General features: G+C 43.9%; 3 protein-coding genes across 3 annotated transcripts; 2 read left to right on the forward strand and 1 right to left on the reverse strand.

The window, feature by feature from the left end:
• Positions 1–708: 708 nt before the first annotated feature.
• On the reverse strand, positions 709–3466 carry LOC137917757 (transmembrane protein 176A-like). The gene is made up of 7 exons (XM_068760484.1): positions 3283–3466; positions 2439–2626; positions 2259–2351; positions 1889–1945; positions 1613–1810; positions 1419–1535; positions 709–1111 (listed from the first exon to the last, which is right to left on the reverse strand). Exons 2-7 carry the CDS (start codon positions 2613–2615, stop codon positions 1070–1072), a joined length of 684 nt encoding a protein of 227 aa, XP_068616585.1. The 5' UTR covers positions 2616–2626; positions 3283–3466; the 3' UTR covers positions 709–1069.
• Positions 3467–4258: 792 nt separating this feature from the next.
• lamtor2 (late endosomal/lysosomal adaptor, MAPK and MTOR activator 2) lies at positions 4259–5803 on the forward strand. Its single transcript, XM_068759717.1, has 4 exons — positions 4259–4427; positions 4836–4998; positions 5091–5180; positions 5340–5803. Exons 1-4 carry the CDS (start codon positions 4360–4362, stop codon positions 5394–5396), a joined length of 378 nt encoding a protein of 125 aa, XP_068615818.1. The 5' UTR covers positions 4259–4359; the 3' UTR covers positions 5397–5803.
• A 924-nt stretch (positions 5804–6727) lies between these two features.
• rab25b (RAB25, member RAS oncogene family b) lies at positions 6728–12815 on the forward strand. The gene is made up of 5 exons (XM_068754780.1): positions 6728–6943; positions 9826–10021; positions 11596–11789; positions 11885–11965; positions 12210–12815. The coding sequence occupies exons 1-5, from the start codon at positions 6907–6909 to the stop codon at positions 12326–12328; spliced, it is 627 nt and encodes a 208-aa protein (XP_068610881.1). The 5' UTR covers positions 6728–6906; the 3' UTR covers positions 12329–12815.
• Positions 12816–15856: the final 3041 nt, after the last annotated feature.

Raw genomic sequence — 15856 nt, forward strand, 5'->3', positions numbered from 1 at the left:
CAGCCGATGTGTATTTAACCCTTAACTTCACTCAGTCACTTTTATTTAAAGTGTAAAATCACCATGCGTCATGTTTCTAAAGGCATCGGTTGTGATGCGTGTAGAACTTTGTATCAGTCAGGCTGCATTGATGGCATTCCTGGAGACAAGGGCGGGGCGAGGCGGCCGTTTTTCTCGATCTTCTTGATTAGGTGTGTCTAGAGTTGCACAATCCCCTCAGTAGGGCCACAAATCCTTCACAGTTGTAGCATTTCCAGTTGCTCTGGTCGGCGCCATGATGATCCCTCCAGTATTTTTGTATTTTTTTCGGTGCAGGAGTTCCTCTGCAGCCTCCTGCATATCGTCTGGTCGGCGCGGCCTGCGTGCCATCACTTCTGGAGCCTAGTGATCTTCGTCTCTCTTGTCGGTCTCTTGCCGCTGAGGGTTTGGGGAACATCATCGCGGGCGTCAGTAACAGTCCTTTCAAGAAGTTCCCAGAAGCATCTTAGCTTCGTTCTGCGCCATCCGCGCTCACGTTTTCTACAGGCCAGCGTAAAAAGATGATGAACGACATCTGGAAGACACAGTGAGGATTTCACCCCGGTGCGTTTTCTGATCCCGAGAGGAGTGACAAGCATTAGAAGCAAGTCGTTCAGTGTTTGCAATACATGTCGGTATAGTCTAAACAAAATCATCATCATAGGATACAGAAGTCAGAATTTTGATTCCTTTAAATGTTTTAATGTGGAAAAAAGTGAACAAAAACCCTTTAATGCATGCATCAGCCTTGTACTTTCAAACATACTGATTGTAAGGCACATCGAATAAACCAGAAACATACAGTATAAAATAAAAAATATATATAAAAAAAACAGAAGCAGAATGAAATGAATAGCAGTTTACAAAATGGAATGTTGACAAGCAGCTGTTTTAGTGAAAGGATGGCAGAGAGTTTACTTCTTGATTGAAATGATTCCTTATTGTTTTGCGTTTTTATGCTGCTTTCAAAAGAGATTTTGAATCTCAATAAAAGGAGATAACATACATACAAGCGATTATAGCATTACAGCCATAAGAGTCTCGTTTTCATTTAGGCTGCAGGGTTACTGGTGGCGTCCTTTGTTTCCAAGCCCTAGAAGAGAAAGATAAGAAAATTACAAAACATTTTTGGACATCAACATTTCAAATCACCCACAGTTCACAATCCTGCTACGCACCGCCACACGGCTGAGAGCAGGAATACGTTCACACACATTTCTACAGCATTTAATGCATCCTAATTTTCACAGCATACAGTTTATATAATAAACTAACAAATATAAACCAGTAAAAGAGGGAGATTATAGGCTGAGATTCAAAATATAAACATAAAGATATGAAGTGAGATTAAATTAAAAATAGAGCCTCTGATCAGGCAACCTGGGATAAAAAGGTTTTACCTTGTATTCCGCCTTGTTATTCAGGATCTTGATGCCCAAGACGGCAGAGACGATGGCGACGCACATCTCCAGGACGGACAGAACAATCAGCACGCCCATGATGCCCTGCATCGCCATCTGGTGGGAGACGAGAAGGGCCACGTTGTTAACCGGATAACACACTTTAGTTTCTGCTGAAGTGAATCCAAACTTACCAGAGCCAGATCTTTGGCATTCAAGCATCTCACCATGAGGTCATACTGAGCAGGACTCGGACTCGTCATGTCTACCGGGTCGTAATCGTCGTTGCACAGCCCCCACATGGTGACGAATCCCAAATCGAGACTGCAGAGTATGATGCTCGCAATGGCAAAGCCGACTCCTGACAGATTCAGGATCACATTGAGAATGACCTACGATCAAAAGATCTGTTAGGTTATGTACAATAAAACGGCACCCTTTCACAATAAAAGATGTCTAAAACTACTTACCAGACATGGACTGGGGAACTTGTCAGACAAAATGCTCACAGCGCCAATCAACAAAAACTAGAGACAAGACAAAGCAGAACATCTTTAAACTGCCGTTTGTCCAGAAAAATAATACAAATATAAATTGATACTGCTAATCCAACATTCCTCATGTGAACACATTTCCCCTAAAAGTTGAGATACTGTGTCAAATGAAAAATAGAAAGACAAGCGGCCTCGCAGTGCGTGTCCAGGTTGTCCTGTATGTTAGGAGGACATCACTGGGATCACAAGAAAAGCCTAACGGAGCTATATTTGATTTAACTCCAACTTTGGGAGGAGCTTGGAATTAAAAATGTACATTTTGTCTGGAAAAAATATCCAGGCTTACCATTGTTCCCAACCAAAACGGATACGGAGAGGAGCGTTCGGTGAGGATCACGCCGAGGCCGATGTGGAACAAGCCGACTACGATGTGCAGCGTCTATGGAGGTGATGAAGAACAAACAGCGTAACTGCAGGCGGACGCAGGAACAGATCTGTTCTTCAAACACACGAGGTCGTAACTCACCGCCAGGACCCACTGAGATGTTCTGTGGACGCCCCGCAGGCGTCCCGACACGGAGCAGCAGCCGGGGCTGCAGCAAAGACCCTTCATGATCTGACACAGGGGGGGGCACGGACTCTCGGGGTCGGAGATCACAGTCAGCACGGTGAAGCCTTCGGCCTTGGCCACGCTCAAAGACATCCCGTCAGCTCCTGTGGACCCACGGAGACAAGGGGTTCTGGTTCTGGTTGACTTTCAACCCAACCTTTGAGTCTGGTTCGCTTCTATTTAGTTTAGTTTATTGTTTGTTTCAAGCGGAATAAAAAATAAAATAAAATAAATAATACCTTTTCGTGTACAAGAAACCATATTTCGGCAATTTTTTTTTTAAATATGTCCAAAACAAAACTCCAAATGCCATGTACACAGGAAATAGCAAATAATTCATTATATAGTGCTTAAAAAGGAGTGGGAAGAAGATAACTTAATAAATCCCCCCCCCCATTATACAACTAAGATTTCAAATCTATTGGACTTCTGATAATGTTTAAACAAAACGAAAGCCCCGCCCTCTGTACTGAGAAAAGACCATGCGTTTGTAAATTAATTGAAACTTTTAGTAGCAGCGGACCAAATAAACTTCCTGACGTCATCATTAGAGCGGGATCAAAGGTTAGTACGGGTCGTGTTCGTGACGTCAGAGTTCTCTCGAGACAACACAACTAGTTTTAGGTGCCTGTCTGCAAGATGGCTGCTCTTGTTGTTGTTGTTGTTGTTGTTTGGGAGGAACACACATTAAAAACAGGTCATGGTTGAATGAACACGTTTTTTCACATCTTAACTAAAGAAAAATGGACGCTTTACTTACCTATTCTGTCAATTCACTCGTGAGATCGGGGGGATTCTTTTGGGACGCAGTTGTTTTCAATAGGAACAGGATTTATTCCGGAAGTACCGGAAGTACCGCCCCCCTCTGGAAGCTGCGAACGCACTTAAGCCCTCACTGCCAGCCCTGCAGGAGGTTTGTGATCAAGGTTGATTCTCCACGTCATGTCTATTTTGATGATGTTTTGTGTAGCGGTAATTTTTTTAGGTCAGAGAAGAGTGGATTTAATTTTGAGGTGGATCTGGGAAGGAATCGGAATTATCAATGTGGAAAATTATACCTTTGTGTTTTGTTACTAACAACTATTGATGACAAACACATCATTCATAAACATTGGAGTACTGTACAGGGTGAAGGAATTAGATGGTCGTACTGGATTTGGCATGACGCAGATCTGAGTGACATCATAACGAAATATATCAAATAAGATCACAATAATCAGATTTGCACCAAAGAAAGTCTCCTGAAATTATTTTGCAGCAACTTGTGTTCTGATTAAAAGAAGGAATTTATGTACAATCAGATTCTAATGTCTGGTCTCTAATTTGACTTTAAATAATGTTATGTTTTTTAAAGTTCTGCTCCAGGTGCAGAAACACAGGTGAGGCATCAACAACACGAAACAACACAAGCGTAAACGTGTGGAGCAAAATAAAAATGGATTCCACGGCTTCACACGGCTCCAAACCCAACATTTTATTAGTAGTTGTGCTTATAACATCTTTTTTTGCACTGACAAACAAGTTATCAGTCTTCATTGCAGTACTATCTAAATTGATAAATAGTTAATTATTATTAATATTATTATTATATTACTGACGCTGATTATCAATTGTATAATTTTAATTATGGGTTCAATTCATTAAAAGGAATTAGTCAGACGACTTCAGACGGACATTACGAAACGCTCCTCAAGGTTCGTGACTACACTCCCCACAATGCCTTGCTGGAACAGGAAGAAGCCCGTCAGCTGACTCGTGTTGTTTGGCTAGCTAGTTCGCAGCTTGGAGCTTGTTGTGTGGTTTTGTTTGCAGTGTTTTCACGTTATTTGTTCGCGCCATGTTACGACCGAAGGCTTTGACGCAGGTTCTCAGCCAGGCGAACACGAACGGAGTCCAGAGCACGCTGTGAGTGATGACAGCTAGCAGCGTGCTAGCGAAATGCTAGCTGCTGCAGGGAGCTGCTGGGCTGAAATGAAAGGACTTTTTATCGTTAAAGATTCTAGTAGATGTATATCAAAGAACGCACCGATATATCCTCCTTAATGGCGCAGCATATATGCGTAACGTTAGGTTATTAGCGCTCTCGTAGATAATTATTTTCAGAAAAGCTCGTCAGAATTTCCACAAGACTAAATTGAAGTCTGTAAATCGTTAAGTTAAATGTCCAGCGATTCAAATCCTCGCGTGTTGCCAGGTAGATAAAATAAAAAAAAGAAGACAGCTTGTCCAAACCCCTTTGCGTCCTGCCTCCAGTACAATCACGTGACGTGCTGTCTGCTCCACGCTAACCATCCTTTTACGCCTTTCCACCAGCCTGTTGAATAATGAGGGTTCCCTTCTGGCGTATTCCGGCTACGGGGACACGGACGCACGAGTGACGGCCGCCATCGCGAGCAACATATGGGCGGCCTACGACAAAAATGGACACCAAGCCTTTAATGAGGACAAGCTCAAGTTCATCCTCATGGACTGCATGGTACGAGGTGTTGATGGCTAATGATCAGTGGATTCAGACACCCGATACGGGGGGGGGCACTTTGTCACTCTCTGTCTCCATGTCTCCTTCAGGAAGGACGAGTGGCCATCACCCGTGTGGCCAACCTGCTCCTGTGCATGTACGCCAAAGAAACTGTGGGCTTCGGAATGCTCAAGGCCAAGGTGAGCGGTTTGACCTCGAGCCTTATCGTGCCGCACCCTCCTGTGAGGAATGCATTGTGTGCAGCCCCAAAGCAGATCTAAACCGTTAGCAGCGAGCTCAGAGAATGTGATGTGGAACCGCTCCACCGTTGCTAACTCTGCGCCGTGTCGTCGTCGTAGGCAGAAGCCCTGGTCGAGTACCTGGAGGAGCCCTTGACCCAAGTGGCAGCGTCGTAGTGGAGGCACGGCCGAAGTTCTGTCTGTCGCCTCTGTGAGAGATCCAGGCCCTTCATGGTTCGCTGCAGCATTCTGTGGGTGAATGAATGTGTGTGTGTGGCGAGGGGGGGGGGGGGTATTTCTACTCGTGGTATTAAAGCGAACTGCGTGTGTCTCTGTTCATCCAACGGTCTGCTCTGAAAGTTTACTGCTGAATGATTCCACGATCAAAGGGTCCCCTGATTGATCTCTTCATTTGCTGTTTTGTAAGAGTTAAGTCGTTATTTGAATCTAACCTGGGGACTAAAGTGCGTTTAATATAAAGGTTTGTAGGCACATTAGTCATTTCTGCCTGATAAAATGCATTATTATTATTATTTGCCTTTTATTGTCTCAAAGCTGTAAAATAAAAAAGATTTGGACAAATATTCATACGACCTTATTGTGTCTTCTTTACCGGCTGCTGGGTGTGATGCCATTTGAAGATGATTCACAGTTTAGTTTATCATTATAATGCCGAGTCATTTGACATATTCCAGTCAGTAGTTAGAGAATATATACTTGTTCTATCATATCATATCAGACTCTAAACTCTAAACTTTTCTTCTGCTCAAATCAAATGAATAATGATTAGAAACCAACACAACCTTGATTCCAAGTGCAGTTTAATCAAAGCTTGATGCTTGAGCTCAGTTGGATATTTTAACCCCTTCTAGTTTCTTTGTTTCCTGCTGCCTGTCGGTCTTTGAGAAAAACATGACTAATGTTGTAAGCAGTTTTTTTTTTTTACAGTTTACAATTCAAATACTGAGAAATATTTGAAAAGAGCTTTCAGGAACAATCTGAGGCACAAAATGAACCATGACAGGTCTAAAACTGTAAGACTTAATATCCACTGCGTGTATACATCTATTACTCAGAATACAAATTCCTGTAAATGAATGAAAAATAAACTAATTGTCAATAGAGAAAGAGGAGGGAGAGAAATGTCAATAGATGCACAATTCTCTAGCGCCAGGATAGGTTTTATTGATCAACTTGAGATGAGCAATAGAACTGAAGAACGAGAACAGTGACTTTGTGAAATACTGTTCAAGCAGAATTTCAAAATAGTTTTGCCCTCGTTGAGGCAACATCCTGCCTCCTGCTGGCAGTAACTCAGTGTGGCCAGCAGGGGGCTCCTTTCAGTTCCCTCTCAGGCTCTACCTGCAGAGTTGTCCCACCTGTCTAACGTGCCCTGCGCTGACTGCATTATTAAAACGCGCTCTCGCCACGCCCTTGACGGAAGCCCCGCCCCGAACCTGGATACTCGCAGCACGTCTTGTTCAAACAAGCCAGCTTTCTGTGAACCCAAACGGGGAAGGGAGAGCGAGGCGACTCCCATCCATGAGTCGGAGCGTCTTTTGCTGCCGTTCTCCTTCCTGAAGCTTGAACTGAAGGCAAGACCGGCTGTGAGTGAGGCAAGTGTCATATTACATCCTGCAATCAGTATCCGAGTATACGCGATACTTCAACGCTGAATGGATAGAATATGGGGTCTGATGAGGCCTACAACTTTGTCTTTAAGGGTAAGTACACGTTCACCTGTGTACGGGTACATCACTGAGTTCATAGAGATATTTCGTTGTGTTCCTTTGCCCCTTCAGGTTTTAATTCTATTTATAATTAACTTTTGCCATCTCCCTGTTGTGTCTTTAATGCAAGTCCACAAAACACTCACCACTTTTGTATTGTTCCAGGTTATGTGAACAGTAAGCGTGCGTAGCGTTGCCACACATCCACGTTGCTGCAACCAGGATGTGTACTTTAATTCCTGTTTTATCTGTGGCATTCCACACAGGACTCAATAATCACACAATGCGTGTGGTTTGATGTAAGAAATCTGTGCTAAACTACTCAGGTGAGCTCTGAAGTTCTCCCTAGTAAAGCAATTAAATTAAAAAGTCGTTGTGATTGCAGGTGTAACCGGGTTTATTGTGCTGTTGTTGTCTCGAGCCTGGCTCAGAAAGGAGATGAGTTCAGGCCCAGAGAGTTGACATTTAGGTACGAAAATGTCATGTTGATTTAAAAAAAAAAAAAAAAAAAAAAGATCTGCAGGGTCAAAGAAAAAGCCAAAGTTAATGTGTCCAAAACATCAAATGACTTCAGTCAAGAGTTCCACTGCAGAAACAAGGTGGATCCTGGAGAATCCTATACTTACATATTTGAGAGAGATGTATTTATTGATTGATTGTCTTGCTCCCTGCCACGCCCCCTCTTCCCAGTCTATATGCTAAAATAAGCTAAGCTAACCCGTCTTTCAATGTGCAAGAAAACAAGATGAGTATATTTCCCCGTATATTCTGATCCTACTTGAGAGCGGAAGGATCTCTCTCAAACTAATTGTAATCTTGCAATACTGGACTATTTTACAAAAAAACAATGCTCATGTGCTACAAAGCATATATTTTGAGTTACGTTTAGGTTTCAGAAGTTTGAGCAGTAGTAAAGCACAGAAGTTAAATTTAAAAAAAAAAACTCGCTACAACACAAATCAAGTTTTTCTCAGCTTCCTCAGCATGGACCAGCCGGGCCACCGTACCGAACATGAAGGCCTCTTGTCCAGAAACCAGAGATGTTGTTTGCTTAAGAAGTTATTCAGTCGTGGAGGAGAAGATGGGGGGGGGGGGGGGCATTTCTTAACTTACCCACTGGAAAAAGAAGTCATGCGGAAATCTGGCTGCAGAGTGAACAATTACCTAAAATAAGTCAAGTGGAGCATCTCAGAAAGCAAACATGCCAGAAAACATGCCCGATTTTAATCTGCGGTTCTTTTACTAGTTTTACGGAAGTTCAGTCTCAGCCTTGGAAACTGCATTTAAGCCCACAACAAAGCTAATCTGAGCAGATGGAGATGAAAATCTGACCATCGTGATGGATAAATTTGGAATTTGAGGTCATGTGACACGATACGAATCTCCCCACGCGGTCCGTTTGTTACGGTGTCATCGTTGTTTTTCTTGTTATCGTACCTCCATATATATTTTGTACCTGAAATATGTATTTCAAAAAACTTGCATTTAAATGTACTAATGAGACCTCCAGGCTTAATGCTAAGCTAATACACTGGTATGTTGCTGATGCAATATCGTGGGGTGTCCCAGGTTTTATCCTCTGGTCTGTGGTAAAGAAAACGCACCTAACGTTGCCTGTGGAGACGTTTCCTTAGCTTTGTATTATCGAAAAGTTCCCGATTATCTAAGTTCCAAGACACGCCGAGATCTTATCCAGTTGTGTGGTCATACCTTTCCTACCTGTGCCAAATGAGCCACGCCTTTTCCCCCTCTGACTCAGCTCCTAACGACTGAAACTGAATACCAGTCACTGAAATGTACAGAAGGGGGTGTCTGTTGTCTCTGGTCCTGTTTGCCCAGTGATAATGTTCCTGTGACCAACATAAAAAAAAGAAGCAGCTGCTTAACTTGCTCCGCCTAATTTGGAATCACCTTCCTCTTGTCTTCCAGGAACAAAGGTTTGCTTTGTTTGGAATATTTACCTCCGTGTTCTTTAGTTTTTCCAGAAGTGGGGGAAAGTGTTCCTCCTACTATGGATAAGGTCATTGCCTTCAAAGATCCATCCGTCCATTTTTTCTTCCTCTTTTGCGGGAGCCGCTGGAGCCTATCCCAGCTCGCTATGGTCGAGAGGCGGGGTACACCTCGGACATGTCGCCAGCCCGTTGCAGGGCCACACAGGGACGGACAGCCATTCACGCACACACTCATAATCTACGGACAATTTGGACTAATCAATTCACCTAATTTGGACAAGGGGAGAACATAAAAGTGACGCGCAAACGGGATTTGAACCCGGCACCTCCTCCCTGTGAGGCGACGGCGCTAACCGCTACCACTTTGGTAAAATTGTCTTCTTATAGCTTATAAATAATATAAGGCTTATGGGTACGTCTTCATGTTAGCTTTAGCATTGTAGCATTATCCATGCATTTACAAGCAAAAATCTTGTAAATGTCCCACAATAGAAAAGAAGCCTTTTAAAAACAGCGATTGCAACTATCGGTGTTCAATAAATTCTGACGGATTATTTCCTCGGCCGTTTCTTTTCTCCTTTTTTTAAACCCATTCAGACATTTTTTAGATAATCCTAACAGACAATGAAGCATGTCTTTTCACACCAGTGTGCACTGGGATAGCCTAAAACAAGGTCTGTGGGATCCCGGTCAGTAATCTGGTGCGTTCTGCTCTTACCCCACGTTGTTCCTTTCTGCGTTGTTTGCGCTGCAAAACAAATTATTGATTTTGAGTTACCCTGCGGGCGTGGCGTTCAGATGGCGTATTTATCCCCAGACATTGGGCTGGAAAGGACGGCTCCTGATTGGCTCCTTTTTATAGATTAAAAAAAAAAAAAATCAAACCCTAATGTTCGGGTTGAATGTGTTTTGTGTCCCCTATAGTGGTTCTGATTGGAGAATCCGGTGTAGGAAAGAGCAATCTTCTGTCCCGCTTCACCAAAAACGAGTTCAACCGCGACAGCCGCACCACCATCGGGGTGGAGTTCAGCACGCGGACCGTTCAGATCAACGGCTTCACCATCAAGGCCCAGATCTGGGATACGGCCGGGTTGGAGCGATACCGGGCCATCACATCTGCGTAAGTGTCAAAACCCGTCGGTGCTGAGAGATCCGGCACAAAACCATTTCCAATTCATCAATTAAATTTGCTGCCTCATTGCCTCCCCAGTTGTCGTTGCCACGATCCTCGATTGACTTGCCCACCGTCGCTGAGCATTGGCGAATGATTGTGCGAAAAAAGTCAGATTGTTCGCACTGCTTTCACGTCAGCGGGAATTGGATGTGAATCTGGTTTAGGAGCACAAATAGTCCCGATACGAGCAAAGCAACCCCCCCCGCAGTGTGAACGTAGCTTAATTTTTAATCAGCAGGTAACTGCTTCAGGCCCCCCCCAGACAGTTTTTCGATCAACATTTCACGCTTGATGTTTTTCTCCAACAGCTGTTGAGCAACAAAGCGTGTCGGCGCCATAACGCGGTGCTGTTTTCAGCCCAGACGGATGCAGGGGCAGCCGGCGATCCTCGCTTTCCTCCCCCGGGAACCTGGAGGAAAAAAAAAAAAAAAGACAGCTCCTCTTCACCTCCTTTTACTTTTGAGCTGGAACAATTAAACCCCAGAATCCAATTCGACCGGAGAACTTTGATTTTTAACCCCCCCCCCCCCTCCTTGTTCAAGCTACGGGTGCTCGTGATTCATTTATTTAAAAAAAATGAAAGTAGAGGGATTAAAAGTGTGGAAAGTGGTTTCAAACAATAGAACCATGTCGGTGTTATTTTTAAAGTCACTGAAACGTCTGAGGCTACGCTACGCTGCTGGATTAGCGCTTTTCGGAGAGCCCGGCTTTTTGATTAATTACTCGCCGACTTATTTCAATATGCTAATTCTCACTCCCATGGCATTTCCCATTTGTGTTATAACAAGCAGCTCAAACCTATTATGGCACTGAGGAAGGGGAGCAAAAGCTACTCCTGCAACTTGCCTGTTGTTTCTTCCCCGACACGACGGTCATCCTAAAAAACGTCCAGGTTCTTTATTTAAATAGTTAAAATGAATGGTGAGATAACCAAAGACAACATTGTCCTTATTCGAAGAAGTGAAAGACAATATTTGTTGGGCTGTCACGTGGGACCAATCAGAACGGCCCACTTTGCATTGCCCCGGGCCTGTTCAGGCGCACCGTGGAAGGCAGACGTCACAAATGTAGTTCAGCAGTGTCTTTAACCATGAAAAACGGGCAGACGCTGTCTGACAGTCTCTCAGGTGTCACGCGACGGCTTTTTAGCCTTCAACGAGTAGCTCTTCACGTCATTTGATGCCTTCTAATGCATTTCCCATTGAGACGGAGCCTAGAAAGTGATGTAAGCAGGATGGGAGGGAGAGCTGAGAATTCCTGCCTGCCTTGAATGTCTCGCTCTGGTGATTTAAATGTGAACTTTCTTGGCTACATTTTAGGAGCAACTAAAAGCAGAACAAGGACCGAGTTTAAACTCTTACTTAAATAACATCTGCCACCTCCAAGTGTCCAAAGCGATTATTTATGACAAGAATCAGGATTGAATTTCATCAGTACATTTTCACTTCCTATCATTTCACAGAGCACACAGATAGAAATGCACCTGACTGCCATCTGTAAAAACCCGTCTCACCTGGCAGGTACTACCGGGGCGCCGTTGGAGCCCTGCTGGTCTTTGACATCACCAAACACCTAACTTACGAGAGCGTGGAGCGATGGCTGAAGGAGCTGTACGACCACGCTGACCGCAAGATTGTGGTCATGTTGGTGGGCAACAAGACCGACCTGCAGACGGAGAGGTCCGTCCCGACCGAGGAGGCTCAAGCCTTCGCAGGTACGGAGTCTCTAAGCGGCACCTCGAAGGTGAAGAACATAAATGTCGCTCGCTAAACTGAGTGATTTAGCGTGTTTTATTTTTCTATTACGTAGATAAGAACGGTCTTCTGTATCTGGAGACTTCCGCTTTGGAGTCGACCAATGTGGAGGCGGCGTTCAACAGCGTCCTAGCAGGTAGGTCTCTCCGATGCGTTGAACTTTCCTCCGGTTTGGTTTTTCCAGATCTTGTTCATGTCCAAATCTGCAGAGTTAAAAAGAAACATATTTTTAAATCAGGAGACGCCATCTTTCTGTTTGCATTCAGTTTTCCTCTAATCCGCTCTCTTCACACTCCAGAGCTTGTTTTTTTTACTTATTATTTTGCATCATTTTTGAACTTAATTTGGATACTTTAATATTTCAAATTTGTCTACTACAGAGATTCAGAAGAAGGGGAACAGTAAGGAAGGCCCCCGGAAGCCCATTAATGCCGTGGCCTTGAGCAACCCCACCACAGAGAACACAGAGGAGAAGAAGCCCTGCTGCAGGAACATCTGATCTGAAGGTGCCCTTGGAGCTTCGGGGGGGGGGGGGGGGTCCCGATGGTTCCCCTGCCACCCTGTGCTAGAACCCGATGGGCCGCGACCCATCAACCGCAGGTGAAATGAACGATTCAGGAGTTTTATGTGTTTTGCTGTAACATGTTCAAAAGATTATTTATGTATATGTGAATAAACAAAGATGGCAGGGCAACATGAATTTTTAACAAACCCTGCTGACTGTAGGTAAAAAAACAAACGGAATAATTTCACCTTTAAAGGGGATGCATTTATAGTTCATGCAGAAAGTGGGACTGACGTGGAAGCATCAGGGAACGTGTGATGTTTTAAATGTAAACGGAACATAAGGGTTTCTCGTGTCATGAAAATCAACAGTTGGGTATGAACACTGTACGCGGGACGATAAATGTTGCTGTTCTGTGTTTGCTCCAGATGATGATCTGGGATCAGTTTGCTTTAACGTCTGTAGAGAAATAAACAATTTATGGAGGTAGTCTGTCCTCTGCATGTTCCAATTATTTTTCATGTTGACAAAATCTCTTAAAAATGGAATGAATCTCATTCTTAATCTAAAAGGTGATCCGGATCCGTGTCTCGATCTGCCTCTGACAAATAAACGCGTGAAATGATGCAACCTCCGTTTCTCTTGACGGGGTTGAGGAACGGTGGCTGAAAACAACGACGGACTGTTGTTGCCCTGCAGACATTTTGACATTTCATAACAGGAAATGCACAATCATTGCTGCGCTCCACTTAACAGGGCTCCGGCCATTGTGCGTTCGGGTTCACTGTCATTGTTACAAGGAGACTTCATGGAAATGTCGTTACCGGTTTTCACCGCTGCTGGACGTCACAATGTTGGTTGTGCAACCAGTTTGTTCGCTTTCGTTGGGTTTCAGCAGCCTGGTGTTGCGCATCGTCTCTTTCTCACTGTCATGGCTCTCTGAAAAACGTCAATATAAGCTTTTGCTAATGTTTTTGGTGACACTTTTTCATCCGTGGCAACTGAAAATCTCTGCAATGAAAAGGGCATTAAGAATTTTCAATAATTAGATGAGTAAGATTTATCACCCCAGCAGTGATTCAATTAAAATGAACTACACACTACAAACAAATTCTATCACATCCCATTTTTTATTTCTTTTAAGAATATAAACATTAAACCAGCCTTATTTCGAACCGGTTTCTCAAATTATTGCTCACCCAAAAACTGAGCTGCGTCAGCAGTTGACTACCCAATAATTATGGAGATAATACGGTTGGAATATTCTGCGGACTGCAATATTTAAAAAAATATATGAAGACTATCAAAATGCTAATGATGCTGAAAATTCCTCTGTGACGACCTCAGCATGAAAACAATGTGCAAGAAGAAATATAAATTCCAGTTAAACAAGAATCCTACTTGGAAAAAACATATAAATATTAAAATCAGAAGATTTAAAGTAAATTGCATGTATATTTTTTTTCACGTATTAAACTCGGCCCACACGCTACCCTTTAATACCTTTTAATTCTTAGTTATGGCCTCTCAGGTGTTTTTTTTTTTTTTTTACAATACCTTTTTACCTGTTCGGCTCCGCCTCCGCTCCTTATAGCGGAGTCAGTGAAGCGCGCGCCGCCTACGTCATCAACGTAATCGACCAGCATTTGGAATCATCCGCGAAGGCACGTCGGACCAACCAAACGCGAGCTCGTGACAGGTGTCGATCGGTTAATGACCATTAGGAGCCGATAGGGGGCGGGACGAACAAAGTGACGTTGCTGCCTCGGTAATGGCAAAGTGACGGAGGGCGAAGAAGACGAGCAGGAACTTTCCCAGCAGCGAGTTCGCTGTTTTGAACACTCGGAAACGACGGAACGACCGAATGTCGAACGTCTGAGTGGAGATTCTGACCGCTAAAAGATCCGCCGAGCTAAAAGACGTGTGACGTAAGCGGGCTTTGCGTCGACGTCACGCCAGAAGTTAGTTTCGACTTGGAGCAGCTAATCGAGAAGGAGCCATGACGAACAGAGAAGACGAATATGACTACCTGTTTAAAGGTGAGTCGCTGCGTGTCTCTGCCAGTGGAGCTCATTTCCGGCACCGAGCCGGAACACCTGTGGCGCAAAGGGGGGGGGGGGCATGTCCCACCATCCAGGTGTAAAAGGGGCACTTATGAGACCTTTTGGCTTTGACTGGTCCCTACCTGACGACCTGGCGCGGAGCGTCAGGTGATGCGGTTCCGGGGTGGGGGTGAGGGGGACTTCTGTTGGGAGAATCCACTGGTTTTCCAGCCGAGGAAAGGAAGTCTGGTTCCTTTTGTCAAATAAAAATATGTATTTTCCTTGAATCCTTAACAGCTGTCACATTATTATTCAACGGGGGGGGGGGGGGTATTTAAGCTCAGCCTCTCACCAGACACAAGTCTCTTTTAAAAAGTCTCCCACAATAAGTCCCACAATAAGTCCCTTTGTTGCTCCGTGTGCTTTGTTATAGGGTGACGTGATTGTTCCCATTTGGTGGTTCATGGTTTGACCTCGTTCACAAACAAAGGAAAGTGAAGTGTTCAAAGACACAATTGCATAAAAAGATGTGCTGTTAAACTGGAAATACCTGCGCGTGTGTGTGTGTGTGTGTGTGCGTGCGCGCGTGTGCGTGCGCGCGTGTGCCTGCTCCCTCCCTTACTGTCAGATAACTTCACTATTTAGTCGTGTTGTTTTATTGTACCCGGTAGTCGCGTGTAACAGTGCAAGGGCACGTCCGATAAGAATTCGGAGGCCATTCTTTGCTTTAGCTGAACCTGAGAAAGAGTCTAATCATTTATAGCGTCCCTTTGTCCCTTTTGTCCCTTTTGTCCCCGAAGCCTCGGTTTGTCCCTCGGACAGCGTGAATCACGTTTTCCTTCTGATGCAGACTCGACTCAGCAGGTCATGCTGGTGTCTTTATCTGAAGTCATTCCTGTTTCTTTCTGTGCCCGTTGTCATTGGGGGGGGGGGGGGGTGTCTAAAAGTTTACAGGTAGCATCTCAGGGAAAAGGTAACATGAACGAGGCTTAATTATAAATACATTGTAATGTAGCCATATGAGCCGCAGCTGTATTCCGTGCTTCTTAAACTCTCTTGGATTTTGTTTGTTTAAATAATTAAAATGTATTCTCAGGATTTACTCCCAAGTTTACTGCTTCCTGTTGCTGCGTAGGTTTGTCATTAACATGTTGGTTCAGGTATGCCTAAAAAAGCCTGGTTTCCTTCCTGTCCTCTTTACCCTCTTAAATTAATCTGTTTGTTTAAAAAAAAAAAAAAATCAAATAAAGTGGTATATGTCTGTTTTTAAAATGTCAAAACATTATCTTGCATTTCAGCGGACAGAAATGTTTCATTTAACGAGGCTTTTATTGTGAAAGCTGCCAGGAAGTGGAAATAATCGATTCGTCTCACTAAACGAGGGTTATATTGTCAGTACTAGAGGCTACCGTCATAAATTGTGGGATCAAATACTATCAGTTAATTCTACTTTTATATTTAAAATTAATTTAAATGCTAA

This window comes from Brachionichthys hirsutus, chromosome 3, assembly GCF_040956055.1.
Source record: "Brachionichthys hirsutus isolate HB-005 chromosome 3, CSIRO-AGI_Bhir_v1, whole genome shotgun sequence".
NCBI classification, from domain to species: domain Eukaryota; kingdom Metazoa; phylum Chordata; class Actinopteri; order Lophiiformes; family Brachionichthyidae; genus Brachionichthys; species Brachionichthys hirsutus.